The following is a 19,105-nucleotide window of genomic DNA, read 5'->3' as shown; positions in this document are numbered from 1 at the left end:
AGTGTCAGCTCTGTCAGTAGTGGGGATAGTAATGCAAAAAAAGGCAGCGAAGGCAGTCTGATGGACTGATAGCAAGATGAAGGAACAAAACTGTCATTATGACACACCTATGTCCATTTTTCACACATCCTATGTCATTTAATGTTCTCACCAATTCTGTGAGACACAGGCAAACACATGATCGTCTCTATTATAGCTGGGGTAAAGTTAATTGAAATTGTCAGATATTAGGTCTTGCAAACAGAGGCCATCTACCCAATGACAGAGGGTGGACTGAAACTCAGATCTTAGACTGCAAAGCCTGTATTCTTTGTCCGAAGCCATATTTCTGTTATTGCCCTCGATTTTTATACTTCATTAAAATTTTTCATTTTACTGTTGATGATAGCAAAGATGGAAGTGAGGAAGAGACCAAACAGCAATGACATGGCAATAGACATGTGAATGCTTAAAGCTACTGTTGCCTCTCTCTCTCCCTTCAACCCTCTCTGTCAGTTTCTCTCCCTCTCATTCTCTTCCCTCTCTTCAGCTCTGCCTCAAGTGTTCCTACACTGGTCTGCATCTTTAAGAAGAAAGAACATGAATCTAATCATTTTAGTACTGCATCAAAGCACTGAAAAATATCACTACCAGCTTTAGCCACTTCACTATCACGAGAAATATTTAAATGACTGTTTAATATAGCTCAAAAGTTCCTGAGTGTCACATTCCGTAACAGTTGTATAAATTTGATTGTCCAGCAATCGAATGAAGGACAACATCTTATTATACATTCTGTAGGCATGCCATCTTATTATTTATTCTATAGATATCTCCAGCTAGATGTGGAAAAGGAAACTCAAAGCACCTGAGTGCTATTTCATGTTTCTGTTCCTGGTAGTTCTAAATATAAAACTCAAGGTCACTATTGTAATTTTATGGAACTTTTCTGTACAAGGACTTCATTATGAGAAGTAAAATAGTGCCTTGAGAAAAACAATGATATTATCCTCTGAATCTAGGTACATGCTAACTGTTGAGCAAGCATGGGACAGATTTAAAATGATGGAAGATTTAGAATAGCAATGTGTTTGGGCTTCTATTTGAGGCTGTTGACAATTTTCTTCAATATTCCCCAATAAGCTTTTATTGCAGGTCTTGTTAGTTGCTACCCAATAACCCCTTATCAGTCTCTTCCTTTATAACAAAACCCTAATTTTATTTAGAAATTCACATTTTTCTCCAACCATAAACTGGCATAATCAGGTGATATAATTATGACTAATGAGTTCTGAGGGGTGATTCGTTAAGGTGTCTCTTGAGGAAGAATTCTTTTTGGCATAAAGAGAAATATTTAGAATAAATAGCTCCTCACTTTTTTGCTTGGATGCCTAAAATTTATCGTAGCCAACTTCCTAACATGGAGATATTTTCCAATATATTGAGGATAGCAGAAAGGAAGTATGGAAATAATTTGGGTCCTCGACATGGTTGACCTATTGACTTAACCAACTCTAGCTGTGCTCCTGAAATTTTTTTTTTAGAAGGACTGCTATGGTTTTAGGATTATATTATTATTATGTAATTTGGTGATTTTTTTCTTACTTGCTCTCTGCTTTCCCACCCAACTTCACAGCTCATGCCTTACAATGTAATGATAAAATATGTCAAGACTTCACATTTGTGACAGTGTGCAGATTGTTTCATTGTCATCCTAGTATCATTTTTATTATCATGTTTATAAAGTGATATGATAGTGTCAGATGACAGACACTAAATAAAAATCACTTTCATTACTTAATATGATAAGCGTGGCCTCCAAACAAAATCAAAATTTGGCTATAGCCTCAGGTATATTTAATGCTACCCATGCCTTTCCTGTTTTTTGTTCATCTGCTTTTTGCTTAGCAGTTTCTACCAGATGCCAGGATATTGGTAAATAGTAATGATATATATTCTGTGTTTTTTGGAATTTATCAGGATACACAATGAAATGCAGATTTTATTGTTTTTCTCTTTCAGAGTTTAATCAGAGTGTATTTACTGCTGCAAGTGCAGACCTAGAAGTTACTTTTCTCTCACTAAAATGTTCAAGTGTGTCTTTCTTATCATTATTGCAAATTTTCAGGTACATTGAATGAAACAAAATAATATAGATCTTTTTCACCACTATGTGATATACATAAATTCGTTTTGAGGTATTGTTAGTGTGTCTTTGAACACTTTGCAATTTTCCACATGACTAAAATTGACAGAAGAGATGGATCTTTTGTAATAATGACTAAACTTGTACATATTGCTCAGATTTTCACACCAAAATGAAGGAAGCTGGTGGAATGGGTCGCTTGTGAAATACTTAGCTTTTTAATGACATATATTAGACTCTCTGTGATTACCAACACTCTACTATTGTCTTATTAGTCAGTTTTTAGTGGCTGAAGAAAATTTGTTTTGATTGTCTCATTGTTTGGAAGAAAAGCTGTTGCAGAAGTTTTATGTCTGTTTTTGGTTCTGTTAAACTGGAAAGGGCATATTCCTGTCTCAAAGGCTTTTCTTCAAGGACTTACAAGCCAGAGCTCAGTGTCTGAGTTTGTTTCCAAACTTGAATTTCTCGAGTTTCAGAGAGACAGACTTCTATTAGGCCACCGGGCTAGCACAGCAATGTTTAGATATTATTTCAATCAAAGAACTGTGTTCCATTACTCTAGGATCTATGTCAAGCTGTGGATTAGGTTAAAAAACCAACAAAAGCTCCTGGTGGTTGAAAGATTATAAGTATTTTGCTACATTACTACATTGCAGGCAGGAGCACAGTTCTTTCAGCATTTTAGAGTTTCACAACGTTACAATTAATTAATTGTGTCTATCTAAACACTAAAACACCAGTCAGAGTTACCGTCTGCACTTTTAATAAATCCTTTGAATTCCCTTGATCTTTCTTTTTTCTTATCCTCTCTGTGTACTGTAGCAAAACTTTCCCAAACCCATAAAACTTTGATTAATGGAATAAAGAATTAGATTTGAGATACCTGTTTTTGTTACTCTCCCATGCTTCTCTGACCTTGGGGTCACTTTCTAAATGTACCTCCGCCTTTTTCAAAAACTGGTAAATGAAATAAACAGAAATTTATATAAAGCATGACCATCCTTGCTGTTACTAAGTCCTTTATCCACAAATGCATACAGCTAGCCATTTACTATACACATTCAAATACAATGTTTCTGTTCTAGTAGTTTATGTTCCTCCATTTTCTTCACCTTTTCATTCTTTTGCTCCCCAACTAAATGTATGCATACAAATTAGGTAGAAAATAGAGTGGGGCAAAATAAAATCATTTATCATTGACAGTGTTTATCACTGTAACCTTTGGGTAGCACTTCTTGGTTTCTTGCATGAAATCAAAAACGATTCATTGATTCTAAAACCCTCAATTAATAACAACGAATTGCCTCACTCTGCTTCCGTTTCTGGAAATCCAGGTTTAACTATGTTTTTGGAAGACCTGTTTTTTTATCCTCAATTTTCTATGCAAATAAAGCAACATTTTTTTCCATTCGGAATTTACATTAAATCATCTTTAATTTCTAGGTTTTCCACTTTCTCCTTAGTCAGTCTCTCTCTCTCTCTCTCTCTCTCTCTCTCTCTCTCTCTTTCTCTCTTTGTCCGCCTCTCTGCAAATATAGAAAAGAAGCAAAGCAGTTACTATCAACGTGCTTCATCCTCGACCCTGGGAGAACTCAGTGTCTCCCAGCTGTGTGAAGTGTATCTCTTAGTAGGGACCCTGGTCCTGCTTTCACCTGGTTCTGCCAGTGTAAGCAGCTATCATGTTTGGATTCAAAGGTGGCCTGAGATGGCATCCTGGGGACATGTCCCTGGAATGAAGTAGAGCCCAATTCTGTCCATATGCTGCCAGGTGGGAAGAGGGTTGGGTGTCCTGCTGAGAGCGTTGTGAATTGTGGGCAGAATCTGGTAGGGGTGTCCAGTTCAGAGCATCAAGCCAGCCCTCTTTCCTTTCCGTTTAAGAATATCTTAAGTAAGATGCAGAACATGGCTTTTTCCCTTTCTCACAACTTGGGTGAACTCTGTGGGTGATGTGAGGATCTGTATCTTATTTATGCTGTGGTGTGGAGATTAAGATGTTGCAGTTGAGGCCATGATAAGTTTTATACTCAATACAGTGCCGCCTGAAAAAAAGAGGGTTTTTAAAATTTAATTCTTATTTTATATTGGGGTATAGTTGACTTACAATGTTGTGTTAGTTTCTGGTTTACAGCAAAGAGATTCATGTATACATACCCACTTCAGATCTAGGGATACATACAGACTGAAAGTGAGGAGATGGAAAAAGATATTCCATGCAGATGGAAATCAAAAGAAAGCTGGAGTAGCAATACTCATATCAGACAAAAAGGGAGATTTAGTTCAGAAGAACTCAGTTCATTTTCTTCCCTAGAAAGTAATGAAAAAAAAAAAACCTATTCACAGGCCATTCTTGGATGAGAGTATCAGCTAAAAACAGACTTGTTCTTCTTAAAAATTTTAATTGCATAACAATAAAATGAATTATTTGGCTACTAGTGTTTTTGATTCTAAAAATAAAAGGATTTTTTGGTGTGTCTAAAACAGGGCAGACAGTATATAATGTACTTTTTTACAATACATTTAATGAATTTTAAATCTACAGTGGACTTTGTGCACCAATGGTGAGATGACAAAGCATCATATTTTGCTAAGTTGGAGACCCAATTTAAGAGTTAGATTTGCAAAAACTACATGTCTTCTTCCTCCCTTTTGTAGTTTTACATTTAGCTAGAGAGGTTCTTCTCTAAGATTCAACACCTAAATAATGATTTTTTTTATATTGTTCAAAGCTGACCTCTGCTTTTAGAAAAGTTTATCTGCACTTTCTCATCTGTTTAGAAACATACATTTTTGGTTAAGAGATCGAAGACAATCTCTCTTTGTCTTTTTATTTTTTTTTTTTCCCCTGAGCTAGGGAGGTTGAGATAAAAAAGAATGACTGCTTTAAAAGTCACACATGGCTGTAATTTAAGATTTTTTTCCTCTCATTGTCCGTAACAGTTGAAAGAAACCTTCAATGAAAGTTTATTAACTAGGCCAATGCCTGAGGCAATAAAGGTTCATTTATTACCAGTTTCTTGGCTGTTTTTCTTCTTCTATTTTTCGGTTAAACTCATAGCGTAAGATAATACTTCACAAAATTAAACCTTTGACCTTCTGTAGAGTTAAGTCTCCTTTGATTAGATAAAGTAACAATTTATGGTCCAGCATGAGGTTGCACATGAAATGAATAATGCAATAGACTCCGTGTGGACTGAGAATCTATTGCTTTTGAAAAGATGAATGCTGTTTAAAGGGGGAAAAGTCCGCTTAAGTGTGTTGTCTTTATTCAGTATGCACTTTAGCAATATTTCAAAAGGCTTTACTTCCAAGATAAAGTTATGTTTGAATTTTCTAATTCTCAGAAGGAAGATGTATGGCAAAAATACTGCGAAAAGCTTTGTAACTCTTTGTGGGGCTGTCTTATGAGTGATTATGCCACACACTCCAAGTATTAACAAAAGCTGAATTATAAAATAGTCGCATGAGAAAAATGACCATTGCTTTTACAAATGGAGTTCTATAACGATGGGACAATTATCATAGCATAATTTGCGATAACATGATGAGCTACTATTAACATGACTTAAATTGATATTTGATAAGCTTTACCAACAAGGAGCAGAGCGACAAGAATAAAATATAATCATAATAATGTTAAGCTAGGTTCTTAATTTTTAAACCAACCCATAGGAGTTCAGTTTCTGGTTATTATGATATAGCAACTTTGGTGAATAACAGTAATGTTTTAAATTTTGTTTTGCTTAAGTCATGTTATAAGTTTGAAATTCCATAACGCATTGCCAGATGAGTGATTGGATATGATTTTCCAGATATTCCTCTCCTTTTTCCATGTGCTCTTTTCAAAATTATTGGCAAAATTGAGAAAAGTCTCAAATCAATCAGTGAAAATATTTTATTGGAATTGTCTAATGACTCCAGAATAGATACACATGCTTTCAGGCTCAGAGTTGATGTTTATTTCTATCTTCAGCTCCGCAGAGGTAGAGAAATGTGTACACAGCACAGGTTCGTGTTTCACACGAAGCTGTTGTGATTAGCTGGTTGTTTAAGTTACTAATTGACATGCAGAAGTTGAATGCTTGAGAGAAGTGTTTTAGTTTTAGTTTGGTTCTTTTTCAATTAGCTTAAATTATTTAAGATGAATAAATCTACTGCAGTGATTTAGTTTCTTTTAATAGAATCTCATGGTACAACATAAATTAGGTCAAGAGAAGCCATTGGATCAGTACAACTATAGACTTCGCTCATAAATGAATAGATGTAAGGAAAATGGAAGATTCGCTCTGACTTACTACTGTTTTGAAATAAAGTAAAAGGTTTTATCAGAATGTACAAAAGACTCGCATTTATTGCCATGTTAGAAATTAGAGGGCTTGGCTTCCCTGGTGGCGCAGTGGTTGAGGGTCCGCCTGCCGATTTAGGGGACACCAGTTCGTGCCCCAGTCCGGGAAGATCCCACATGCCGCGGAGCGGCTGGGCCCGTGAGCCATGACCTCTGAGCCTGCGCGTTTGGAGCCTGTGCTCCGCAACGGGAGAGGCCGCGGCAGTGAGAGAGGCCCAAGTACAGCAAAAAAAAAAAAAAAGGAATGAATAGTGCAACGTCAACCATTGGTAATTCTTCTTTGACATCCATCTGCTCTGTTCGTAGGTGAGCTGGGTTGAATATATGCATCAAACCTCAGAAGAGAAATAGTTTTGAACATAGACAGCATTCATTTCTTGAACGATAAAGTACAAGCTTGCCTCAAAATCAGACAATTTAAGTCACTTGTCTAAATTACACTAAAAAAATTAAGTAACCTGACTATGATTACAAAAGCATGCCATGATTAAGGCTTCATGACACCCTCTAGGAGACGACAACCACTTGAGGCTACGGACTAAGAGCTATATTTCCTTGTAATCTTCCTTGTCACATGGCAGTATCTATTTTTCTAAATTAATCAGGATTATTCTTTTCCGTAGTCCAACTTTAAAACTGCAACCAAAATCCTACGTTTCCAAGCACTACAATTGGTCTCTCACACTTCATATTTTTCTTGAAATCACATAGGGAAAATACATTTCTTGTTGGCTGATTCTGGAGATTCAATGAGATGATGATATAAATGTGAGAACCCAGTAACAAAAGTGTGAAGAATATATTGCCTCAAAGAGTCCTTCCATTCCTAGCCTATTGTTATTCAGCGAATAGGGCCATATATTTTTCTCAACCCAGACCCTGACCTCTATTTAAAAAGTGTGTATGTGTCATTATATATATATATATAATGATGTGTGTGTGTGTGTATATATATATATATATAGTTATATATATATATAGTTATATATATATATTTCTTGAGTCTTTTCCTTTATATTACTATATCAGGAAAATTTTTTGGCCACATCGTCTCCAGCTATTTCTGTCTCACTGGATAACTCCCCCCAAACAAAACTTGCATGTAAAAATGACCACCTCTATTATAATTTTTTTCTCATCTCCTCTCCTCACCAACAAGCACACACTGACAGAGCCCTACATGCTACCAGGATTCTGGAAAAAGAGAAACAAGAGACTTACTGAAGTATCAAAGGAGTTAGAAGAGCATTTACATGGTGTTGAGAAAAGTAGGAGACCATTTGGAAAGACTATTCTTAGGCTGAAATGCCAGTGAGGTGACTTTGGCAGGAAATTAAATTTATGACACCATTTCCTCTTTTCACTTATTATACTGCCTGAACTGTCACCAATATATTGACAAGTAGCCTCTTTTAAAAACATCCTTTCACATTGTCACATACTGTCAGCTACTCTCAGGTAGGTAAGAGCCACCTGCCTGGGGCCAATGCTTTGAGTAATTTGGGGTGATGAGTCATGTACATAGTAAGAAGTATTGGGCCTTAGACAAATATGAGAACATCCAATGCCCAGTTTAGTGGAGAATGGAATAATAATAATGAGAAGAGCGCTTTAAAGAAAATGCAAGACAAATGTTACCTCTTTCAATTTGGTTCTATTTATATTTTTTTCTATAGTCAACATATAGAGAGGAAAATAATTTATTTGCCTTTCTCCTTTTCCTTGTTGCCCTGTATTTAAAATATAGGACTCAGGATAATATTATAAACAATATATTTCACCAGTAGGACAGGTTAAAAGTTTTGTGCACAAAGTTGAATGACCATTGTTTCTGTGGCAGATATATTTGAAAATTTATAAAACGGAATCACAAATGAACATTTAGATCAGGTTTTTAAGTGGAGTCAACTAATACTTGTGACATCATCTGAGTGTCTGTAACCTTGGCTTCCTGTGCAATCCATAAGCTACTTGAGAAAAGAGGATTCATTTTCCTTCAATGATTCCGTAGTTTACTGTATTCTGTACTTTTTTTTTTTTTTCATTTATTGACAGAGGCAGTGTGGCCAATGCTGAAGTGGGAGTTAGCAGAATTGGGATTAATCTATCATTATTTAATGGTGTGACTTTATAGAAATGATTAACCTCGCTGCCCCTAAGTCTCATCATCAGTAAAATAAAAGGGTCACAGCAGATAAAGTCTCTCTCTTCTCTACATTTTGTAAGTCCAGACTCCAAGTGGCTGTTAAGAAATGTTTTTCTAAAGGTGGTAATGTTAACAGATAGAGTCGAAGTGAAAGTTATATATTCAAGCCCTTGTTGTGTCAGGTTAAACTTTTCATAAATTACCTATTTTCTTTTTTTTAATCATAGTAATTTAAACATTTGCATTGATTCTGTTTCATCCTGATTCTATGAGTTAGTGATTAGAAGTTGAGTGTTTCAAAAACTTCCATGGAAATTTCTCAGTGATTTTACACGTGGCCGAATGACATCACCATGGGGTCCCCTCCCTCTGACTTCACTACTGGTATTTCTTCCTAAACTCTGGGAGACTGTAGATTTTAAGCTAATCAGAAAAGAATGCTAAACTTGAGGTTTACTTGATTTATTAGTGATTATCAATATTATAATAAACTCTTTCTCCAAATTAGTAGATTTTTTTTGTTAATTGACACATTTAAAAATCTAATTTAATCAATTGAAAAACTGGAAACTGGTATAGGGAGTGTTTCCATTAACAGCCTCTAAGATCAATTTTCCTTTTCTCTGCAGAATATAAATGTGTTTCAAAGGTCAAGAAAAATCAGTCTAATGGACATTAGGAGACAAAATCACATTCAAAATCTTCAGTCTACCCTGCTTTACAATTAAGTTACTTATTCTAGTTGACTATCATTTCTGTTATTTCATCATTCAAGGGTGAGGACAGGCATAGTTCAATCACAATTTCTGTTTATTTAGAAAGTATTGAGAAATAAAATAACTGGGAAAATTAGTTTCAGTTTTTTAGAGAGCTGGTATTTAAAAAAGGATAGGAAGAAGACATGGTGGAAAAAAAGTACTGGTGTTTTCAAGTTGTTATATTGAGCCAAGAGTTCTTCTAAGACTTGGAGTGATTTCAATTGAGTTGTAATTCAAACTCATGTAGAGCTTACAATGCACCTTCAACAGAGTTTTGCAAAGAGTCTATAGGATCTGTCAGGAGCAGAAAGATTACTTCACAGTAATGACTGTTGAATTGAACTATGCTTTTTGATGTTTTACTTTCTGAATTGAATTGTTGGACAAGATTAATTGCACACAGTGAGAGTTTTAAATGAACGACTATGTAAAGCATTAAGTATCTCCGTATGCCACTTGGGGGAGAAAAAGCTAGAAGGTTTAAATGAATAAATGTATTTAATGCACAGAATGCCTGGGCTAATTTTAAAATTCCTCTACTAACATCCTTTATTGAAAATAGAAACCCACTTTATTCATCAGTCTTGCTTTTATTGCTCTAGCTGAAGTAATTTAATATTCCTGCTTTCCACTAATCTTGTAGTTCAACAGAAGTAAACAATAGGTTTCATAAATTAAAAATACACTCTTCTGAACATGCTTATAAGATTAAAAAAACAAGGCTGTAAACATTTATGACTGAAACAAACTAGATTGTTCAAATACTGCCGTGATGTATCATGTATATCAATATGGCACTGATATCAGTTAGAATGCAAACAAGGTTTTAAATGATGTGCCCCTTCATTTCAGCTGGAGAATCCGCTTCACACCATCTGCCTATCAGATGGTTAGGAACCAGGACTGCGTATTAATGCCACATGTTCGATTTTCCTCCTTCTTGTAATGGTTAGATTCATATTGCTAATAGCTGTGCATGAACACTGTCGATGAAATTTCTGTGACGGTGGAGTGATGAGATATTTATAAGCTGCCTGTCTCCCTGAATAAGCAGTAGGAAGAATGCCAGACATAAATAACTTATCAATTCCAGAATATTAATAATAACTACTATTGGCTATAAACGAGTGCATGTTAGAGTACTTTTTTCTACATTTGGGTAAAGTGACATAGCCTAATAAAAGGTCTATCATATGGAAGCTTTGAATGCTTACTATCTCTTGCTTATAACTAATTTTATTTAGCCATTAGGTCTTGGGAAATGCATTTTATATGGAATGCGATGTAAAAGTAGACAACATATCAAACATTTGGAAGTCATCTTGATGTCTTTGAAACCAAAGATCAAAGATTAGACCTTTCAAGTTAATGAGCAAACAAACAGATCAGAGAAAGAATTTGACAGCAATATGTCTCTTTTATTGATATTTATAATCTATAGTTGTAATCTGCTCTTTATAACTAGGGGTACTAACTTATTTGAAAAAAATAGAATGGGGATACTTTTCCCTTTTTAGAGAGAGCAATAAGGATTGTATAACAGCATTTGAAGGATTTAAAGGCTGTTTTGATAAAAGTTGAGAGCAGAAGAAAAATGCTATCTTTGCAAAGGAAAATAAGGCTCTCAAGGAATAATAATGCCTGCTTCCCTTCCAAATGATAAACCCATGGATTGCTTTTAGGATATTGAATTGAAGTAGCAAAGGGTTTGTGTCAATATAGCACAGAGTGGAGACTTAGTGATTTTATGATAAATTTGATCAGTGTAGGCTACTAAATCAAATGATTTGATAGAAGCATGATTTTCAGGTGTCCATTTGTCAAATGTTTAAATTTTCACCATACACTGTTAGATAACTTTTGTCATATTTGCATTTTTGTGAATAACTGAACAAAGGTAAAACTAGATGACATGATGGATATTATGGGTTACTTGATAATATTTACTACCATAGGAATTTGGAAGCCTTAGGAATTATATAACTTGCTGCAGTGTTTCAGATAAATTTGATGCAGGTTGTCCAAAGTTTGTATGGCTTTTTGGAGTGGTTTGTTTTCCAATGACTGTAATGTTTACTCCTTATATGATAGTGAGTTTACATAGCTAGGAATTTCCATGCCAGTCACTTTTTCAACAAGAACTTTAAAAGATTTTAATGGACCATCAAAAAATAAAAGTACCAGTAAAAGAAATCTGTAAACCAAGATAAAAATAAAGAATTTCTAACAATAGCTGGTTAAAAAAGTAATATAGAATTTGCTCTGAAGGAGTAGAACAGAATGGAGCCCGCTGCAGTGAGCTTGTAGCATAATTCAGACACTAATATGACAAGCTGTTTTTCTAAATTCTTTGTAAAAATCTATTCATTCTTTTGAATTGTAAGTGGTAGAGTTCGTGAAGATCAAATAGAAAAAAAGAAACCTAAATATTTTTGCATGACATAAGGCCTATGGGCTTTAGCCTAAGTGTGAAGTACAGTCCCTTTTCTGAGGGCCAAAAGAAGGTCTACGAGTTGCACAGTATATGACATATTATCCTTTCTCTGAAGGAAAACATCTTTTTTAAACAAACTATCTCTCAATACATTATTTTATCAGTGGCAAATGAATTTTAAGTATACATTAAAGTTTCCCCATTGCTGATGATAAAATTGGATTTAGAACCTTTTAAAATAAAATAAAATTATACTACATTTGACTTCTCAGTTTAGTGTATGTTTTTGTCTTTGTGTATGAGATACTATACTTGTTCTCGGAGAGTGTAAAAAGTAAGTTTCATGAGGTAAAATAGATGGGTTAATCATTTCTTAGTGTAAGAAAACCTTTGTTCATTTATTTGTTTCTTCACCGTACACACACACACACACACACACACACACACATGCATTATGTGTGTATGTATATATGTGTAATTTTTCTGTCAATGAGAGAAGGAAATCTGGTGAAAGTTTTACCTGATTGAAGAATCTGGAGAAATTACCCAAGCTGTTTGATTAACAATTACTGTATATACCAAATAGATTCGTATATGTAAGTGGTTGGTTGAGTTAATAACGTGCATGGCTACTGGATCTATAACACACAGAAGTGCTGTGTTACCTGGCTGGCCTCCTTGCTTCTGCTCTGCTAGGGTAGAGGCGCAGAAGACTCATTTTTCCAAAGTCTGCATCACACTGCAGCAGTAGGTCTCAGATTCTGATTATTGGTCCAACCTGATTTTGTTTTTTGTGTTGTTTGTTTTTTGTTTTCTTGCAGTACACGGGCCTCTCACCCCTGTGGCCTCTCCCGTTGCGGAGCACAGGCTCCGGACGCGCAGGCTCAGCGGCCATGGCTCACGGGCCCAGCCGCTACGAGGCATGTGGGATTTTCCCGGACCGGGACACGAACCTGTGTCCCCTGCATCGGCAGGCGGACTCTCAACCACTGCGCCACCAGGGAAGCCCCTGATTTTGTATTTTAACAAGTTCCCTTGTTGACTCTTAAGCATACTGACTTTCAAAAACCACTGCAAAGATGATCTACCTACCTAAAACGGTTTTACTGTAAGGTGTAGATACACTTTAATAATGTACATTACTGTCATCAAATAATCTAAGGGCAGGGAGCATCAGAATCAACCTACTGAAAGATAAAAATACAGATTCCTCAGTCCATCTCAGAGATAGGGTCTATGAATGTGGCCCCAAGGAAGATAATCTTCAACTTTATCACACTTTGCAGCTGGATTTGATGTAGATTATCACTTGGAGAAATGCTGGATTACCTAGTTCTGAGGGAAAAATGGCTGGTTTTATTTGGAAAGAGTTAAAAGCAGTCATAAATTCACTGCTTCAGGGTGGGATATTGAAGGAGAACATGATGAAGTCTGATTATGAGGCAGGTGGAGAAGAGTTCTAAGTGAGAAAGGGTTATGGAGGGAGGAAAAGTATATGGTAAATGTTATGGGTCGCCAGTGTTTACACAAGCAGACCATTCTTTTCTTACAAATTTTTATTTCATATTGCAGTATAGTTGAGTTACAATGTTGTGTTAGTTTCAGGTATACAGCAAAGTGATTCAGTTACATATATATATATATCTCTATATATACCTTTTCATATTCTTTTCCACTATAGGTTATTACAAGATATTGAATATAGTTCAGTATGGCTCAAGGACCTATACAGCAGGTCCTTGTTGTTTATCTATTTTATATATAGTAGTGTGTATATGTTAATCCCAATTTCCTAATTTACCCTCCATCCCACCTTTCTCCTTTGGTAACATTGTTTGTTTCCTAAGCTGTGAGTCTGATTCTGTTTTGTAAATAAGTTCATTTGTATCATTTTTTTAGATTCCACTTATAAGTGATATCACATGATATTTGTCTTTCTCTGACTTACTTCACTTAGTATGATAATCTCTAGGTCCATCCATGTTGCACAGGTAGAGCATTCTTGATTGCATAGGAAGTGTTTGCGCAGTGTGAACTCTCTATGAAGTATAGACCAACAGCTAGTGTTATTTTGTGAATTTATTTCACTTATTTTTTCAACGGCAGCTTCAATAGGGAACAAATTATACAATGGGACCTCTTTCAAAAGTGAGTGTATAGATTCTAAACTAAGTTTTTACTAGAGACAGCAAGTTGGAGGGAATTTGAGAATTACATAAGAGATTTGAAAGGGCCATGGCAAGGCCAACAGGAAGTGCAATCAATGCAGAGGTGAGGGTGAGACTTTCGTGATTCTCTCCAGTCCTAGGCAGATGTAGCTTTGGAAAGTAAATGCTTGTTATTAAATTAATGAGATTTGCTACTCTTAGTATATTTACATTGACTGTAATATGAACATAATGCTTTAAATTACTTACACGGATATTGTCAAAATAATGCCCATATTTCTCCTGTGGCTTTCCACGTAATCTAGTTTGAGAAGCGTTTTTTCATTCAGTGACAATTTGTGCCAAGCTTTGTGCTCAATGTTTGGGGTACATATACTAAGAAAGTATTACTGTCCTTTCAGTGTTATAACCTAGTCAGAGGAGCTAGCCCTAAACCGACACCCCTGAGCAACAACCCCCCCCCAAAAAAAAACAAGCAATAAAGAGTTTGAGTGAGTTTGTGTTCTCAGATTGCACATTCACGTGACCTGAGGAACAGTAAAATCAACCCAAATATACAGATGGAGGTGTGCCAGCCAGAATCTCAGATGGTAGGACTCAGCTCTTTGCGTGGTTTTAAAGCCCTGTGAGTGATTCTGATGCACACAGAATGCAGACTTTCATTCAACAGGGCTGAGAACACAAGTAAGTGGACCACTCGCTCTACTCTTGAGGAGTAGGGTGGAGAAGGTCAGCTCTTTACAAGAAGTGAGTCTTAGGCTGATTCTTGAAGTGTTGCAGCTCTTTCCCAGGTAGATTGAAGAGTCAGGACCCTGAACCTGCTTCCCCTAGAGCAACATATTTAAGCCTCACATGACAGGTGCAAGGACAGATCTAGGGCAGGGAACTGGAGAGATTTTTCTAGAAAGTCTGAACAGCATGTGCGAAGTCTGGCTTGAAAGAGGAAATGTAGTCCAGTAGAGGATGTGGAAGACCCCTATATGTCTGGAGCACACAGAGCAAAGGAGACCTGGGGGAAAGATAATGCTACACAGATAAGCAGGGGACTGAGCACACAGGGCCCTGACAGACACAGGAAGCACCCACCTTGCTCCTAAGAGCAGGCATCGAATGCCAGGATTAGATTTTTGTTTTCCTAAGGTTATGTTGACTGCAGTATGAATCATAAGAGATTGGAGGTAGGGAAAGTGGAAGCTGTTAAGAAATAATTACAAGACTCCAGGGAACAAAAAGTGGCAGCTTGCACTAGGGGAAGCCAGGGGAGATGGAGAAAATTGGCTGAGTGTGAAAGCTATTAAAGAATTAAATTTGAGAACCCATCAAACAGTTAGGTGAGTTAGTGAAACTAAAATCAGCAACTGTTGCAAATGTCATACATAGCTTTCTTCTTGCTTTCATGAAACTGGACTGAAAATAGAATATTTCAAAAGTATTATGGTCACACACACATCTATCTGTTGGAATTTGTATTAGAAGTGTAAACCTAAGGAGGGGGGGGGAACTGTCAAATGGAAAAAGAGAAGAGTACCATACATAAGATCAGATAAATAATAAAATTGTGAAAAGCGTTTTTAAAAGTCAAGGGTTAATGCCGGCAGCTAAGGAGAAGCAGGATACTTCTAGCTGAGGGGGGCTGCAGCCAGCCCACTGTATCCTGCTTGAGTCATAGCTAGGACTGGGCTTGACTTGCTGAAGTAAAAACTAGAACACAAGGCCTGCCTAGTTTTTACTAAACATTATGTGGCCTTCTTCGCATAGTTTATCTTATTTAACCCTTCTATTATCCCTTTGTGAATAGGATGACTTTACAGATGAAGAAACCATACTTAAGAAGATTTTATAGCTTGTGTAAGGCCATATCAAGCATAGTTATGTTTCATGCTACTGAGCTTGATTCAGATCTATCCAGAAATAACAATCACATCTCAAGTTGTAGTTTTTTCTTTCTTATTTGAATACTAAGGAACAAGATTTACCTGCCGCATAAATCAAAGATAAAGACCCTAGATGTGTCATAAATTGGATATGAGACAACACCAGGCAATGTAGGGAAAGGACAAGTGGGATGTTCACATTGGTGACAAGGCGAAACTGAGGAAGAGATTTTCTGGGAAACACAAAGAGAATTTTAAGAGAACAGGAAAGAAAATCTTCTGAAACGTCTTTGAAGGAAATGAGTAACTGGGGAGAAAATTCAATCATAGGAAGATGAGAGAATCAGTTCAAGTTGGGACTTAAAAGGCAATAAGTGTTCAGTCGAGACCCAGATGAATTCTTTGAGTTCAGATCAGTGCCTTTTTAGGGGGCAGTTACCAGTTTGTCATGGAAAGGGTGAGTCTGAAGGTCTTGTTGTGTTGGGGTGAAAGTTGTTCAAGGTCTCTTTGGTCTGGTCTGAAGGAAAGGTGAGGTCTTCTCCTAACCTCAAAAAAAAAAAAAAAAAAAAAAAAAAGCAGAGGTTTCTAGGGAAAAAGACCTTCTTCTAATTCCTGAGGCTGCAACGTATTTGCTGTAGTAACTACAAGTGATGATTAGTGGGGAGGAAAAGGAGGAGAGAGGTTTCAGTCTCAAATCCACCAGCTGCGGGTGGAAATAAATCACACATAAATTCAAAGCAGGCTGAAGCGCTGTAGCCAGAAATTCTGAAGCAGCATAGCAAAAGGAGTATGAGGGTGTGGGCGGGTGTGTGTGTATATCCTCTCACAGACGTCAGAGTTTTAGAGTTAGGAGAGATCATTCACACGTTTCAGTGTCTTTCATTTTGCAGATGAAGGATGTCGGGTGAAATGAATTGACTCGGTAAAAGTTTACACGTTTAAGGAAAACAAATCGCTCCTCTCCTCCAAAACCTCTGCTGGTTACCTAGAGCCTGTACCTAAAGCCAGGTCTCCGCTTTCTGATCTTCAGTATCTGGCCTCATACTGTTTTTTCTAATCTCATGATCACTCCTACCTCCCGTCTTCTGGATGAACAGAGACAAACTGTTCTGGAGAAGTTGTGGCATAGTGTTTAGAAAGGTCAACTCTGGGACTAGAATACTGGAGGAGGACAAGTGGGGGAAGTGAGTCACAGGACTAGGATGTTCCAGACAAAGGCAATGGCAATTGCAAAAGCACGGGCTTGAAGAGGCAGGGCATGTGTGGGTGCTGGGGCCACGTTCAGCATAGGGGGAGTAATGGCATGAGAACAGGGAAACTTCGGGTGATTAGGTAGGTTTCCAATTCTAGTGAAAAGCTTTGTGAGTTAAGCTAAGCAGTTCAGTTTCCCACCCCCTGTAGGCAGCTGTAGAGGATTTGGAGCCAGGAATGACATGTTCAGATGGGTTTGTTTGAAGGCGAATTCTGGCTGCATTTCTGCTACTCTCCTTCTGTGTACGAATCATGCTTTTGCTAATATTGAACATGGGAGTTTGGAGAGCGCTCTATGATATCAACACACTTTCACTGGTTAGCTGGGAATGAATATATGATGTCAGAGTGCTGCATAAAGGAATCAGATACTTCAATATGTTGTATACGTGTTCTATAAAGCACATGGACTCTTACGTGAAAAATCAGAATTTGAATTACCTCATTTTTAATTTATTCTTTGAAGGTTTGACAGCAGCAGCTGCAGCAGCTGCCGCTGCTACCAATGCAGCGATCGCCGAAGCAATGAAGGTGAAAAAAATCAAATTAGAAGCTATGAGCAACTATCATGCCAGTAGTAACCAACATGGAGCAGATTCTGAAAATGGGGACATGAATTCAAGTGTCGGTAAGTTTTATGTTCACTGAAACTTACTGTGATCATTTTGCTACTCAATGACTTTCTTTTCCAGAACAAAATTATTGGCTACCCATTCAAGAAGTTGGCCCCTTTAGCTTTGAAAATAGTGTACATTTTGAAGAAACCACTTAGCCTAACAACACACACTCTAAATAAATAATTAGCAACATTATTTTTAAATGTAGGAATTAACTTTATGTCTGCAACCTCTACTGTAAGAATTCAGTTAACATCTTTCATAATACAAATAAGTCAGAATTCTAAAATATTGATTATAGGTAAGATGACAGAAGAATATTTACAAACAAAACCACACACCAGCTTTTTTATTCTTAATGCATTGGTTATCAAATAAGAAATGTGCCTTAGCAGCAAAACATATAAACTTAATCTTTTCATGTACTGCCAAGAATAAGAATTATGCTGATAATTAATTCTTTCTGTATACATCCATTATCAGTTTCTCTTATTTAAAAAATGCCACTTTAATTTCTTAATTTGATCTTTTTCTTTCTTGAGGTATGGAGGGATGGAAAGTTAACCATTACTATTTAAACCAAAAAGGAACAGCTTTCTCTCTGCAGAATTAATTTGGGTAATTTGTTTTGTCAAATACAACTTCAGATGAGGGTTAAAATTGTTACTGATGATATCTTTAGCATCTGTGTGTTTGTGACATAAAACATTTTTTTCTGCCACTGCACTGTATTATTTCCCTTTAAAATGTAGAAATCATGCTCAAAATGTAATTGAACAAGAGAAATTTGGATGCTACAAGATGTACACAAGACTATATCCAACATACATGTTCATGAGGGACACAATAATTTATGGCAGTGCAATTAGATTTTCTTTTCTGTGCAACATTTTAACAGATTATTTCTTTAGATGATCAGCAGCTACTCTCAGTCCACTGACCTACAGGTAGGGGGCGTGTATGGAGGGATACTATGCACTTCAGTGATAGTCATTTTCACAGCTGTTCATGGAATCATGTGCTAGATATGAGTAACCTAGCAGGAAGTAATTTTAAAACACATACACAAAACACAAAATACCACCACTTCAGTGATGCCAAAGAGCAGCTTTTAATGCAAAAAGGGGGAAAATAGAAATTTTCAACAGAACTAGACAAGAGAAATAGAAAAGGAGAGGCGTTAGTGCCTTTGACTTGAGAGTATGATACAGAATGAGGTAACAATTCTTAGAAGGATAAAAAGATGTGGAAGAAAGCCAAAGACATGGCTCAAAATCTGAAAAGGACTAAGGGAAGTGCCAGCGTTTGCATTTGAAGTGCTTCTATTGAGAAGATGGAGGGCCGTGGATGGTTTAGGGCATAGTTTACACACAATTTAAACTTTTAAAAG

At 36.5% G+C, this 19,105-nt stretch overlaps 1 protein-coding gene across 2 annotated transcripts in view; it reads left to right on the top strand.

The window, feature by feature from the left end:
- The window catches only part of DACH1 (dachshund family transcription factor 1), a 456,872-nt gene that overhangs the window by 206,993 nt on the left and 230,774 nt on the right, over positions 1 to 19,105 (top strand). For both annotated transcript variants that reach the window (XM_067016340.1, XM_059041898.2), the window contains exon 3: positions 17,565 to 17,726. In XM_067016340.1, coding sequence (XP_066872441.1) covers positions 17,565 to 17,726 — 162 coding nt within the window. The remainder of the gene's footprint in view (positions 1 to 17,564; positions 17,727 to 19,105) is intronic.

This window comes from Kogia breviceps, chromosome 16, assembly GCF_026419965.1.
Source record: "Kogia breviceps isolate mKogBre1 chromosome 16, mKogBre1 haplotype 1, whole genome shotgun sequence".
NCBI lineage: Eukaryota > Metazoa > Chordata > Mammalia > Artiodactyla > Physeteridae > Kogia > Kogia breviceps.
This window is presented reverse-complemented; position numbering and strand designations above follow the sequence as displayed.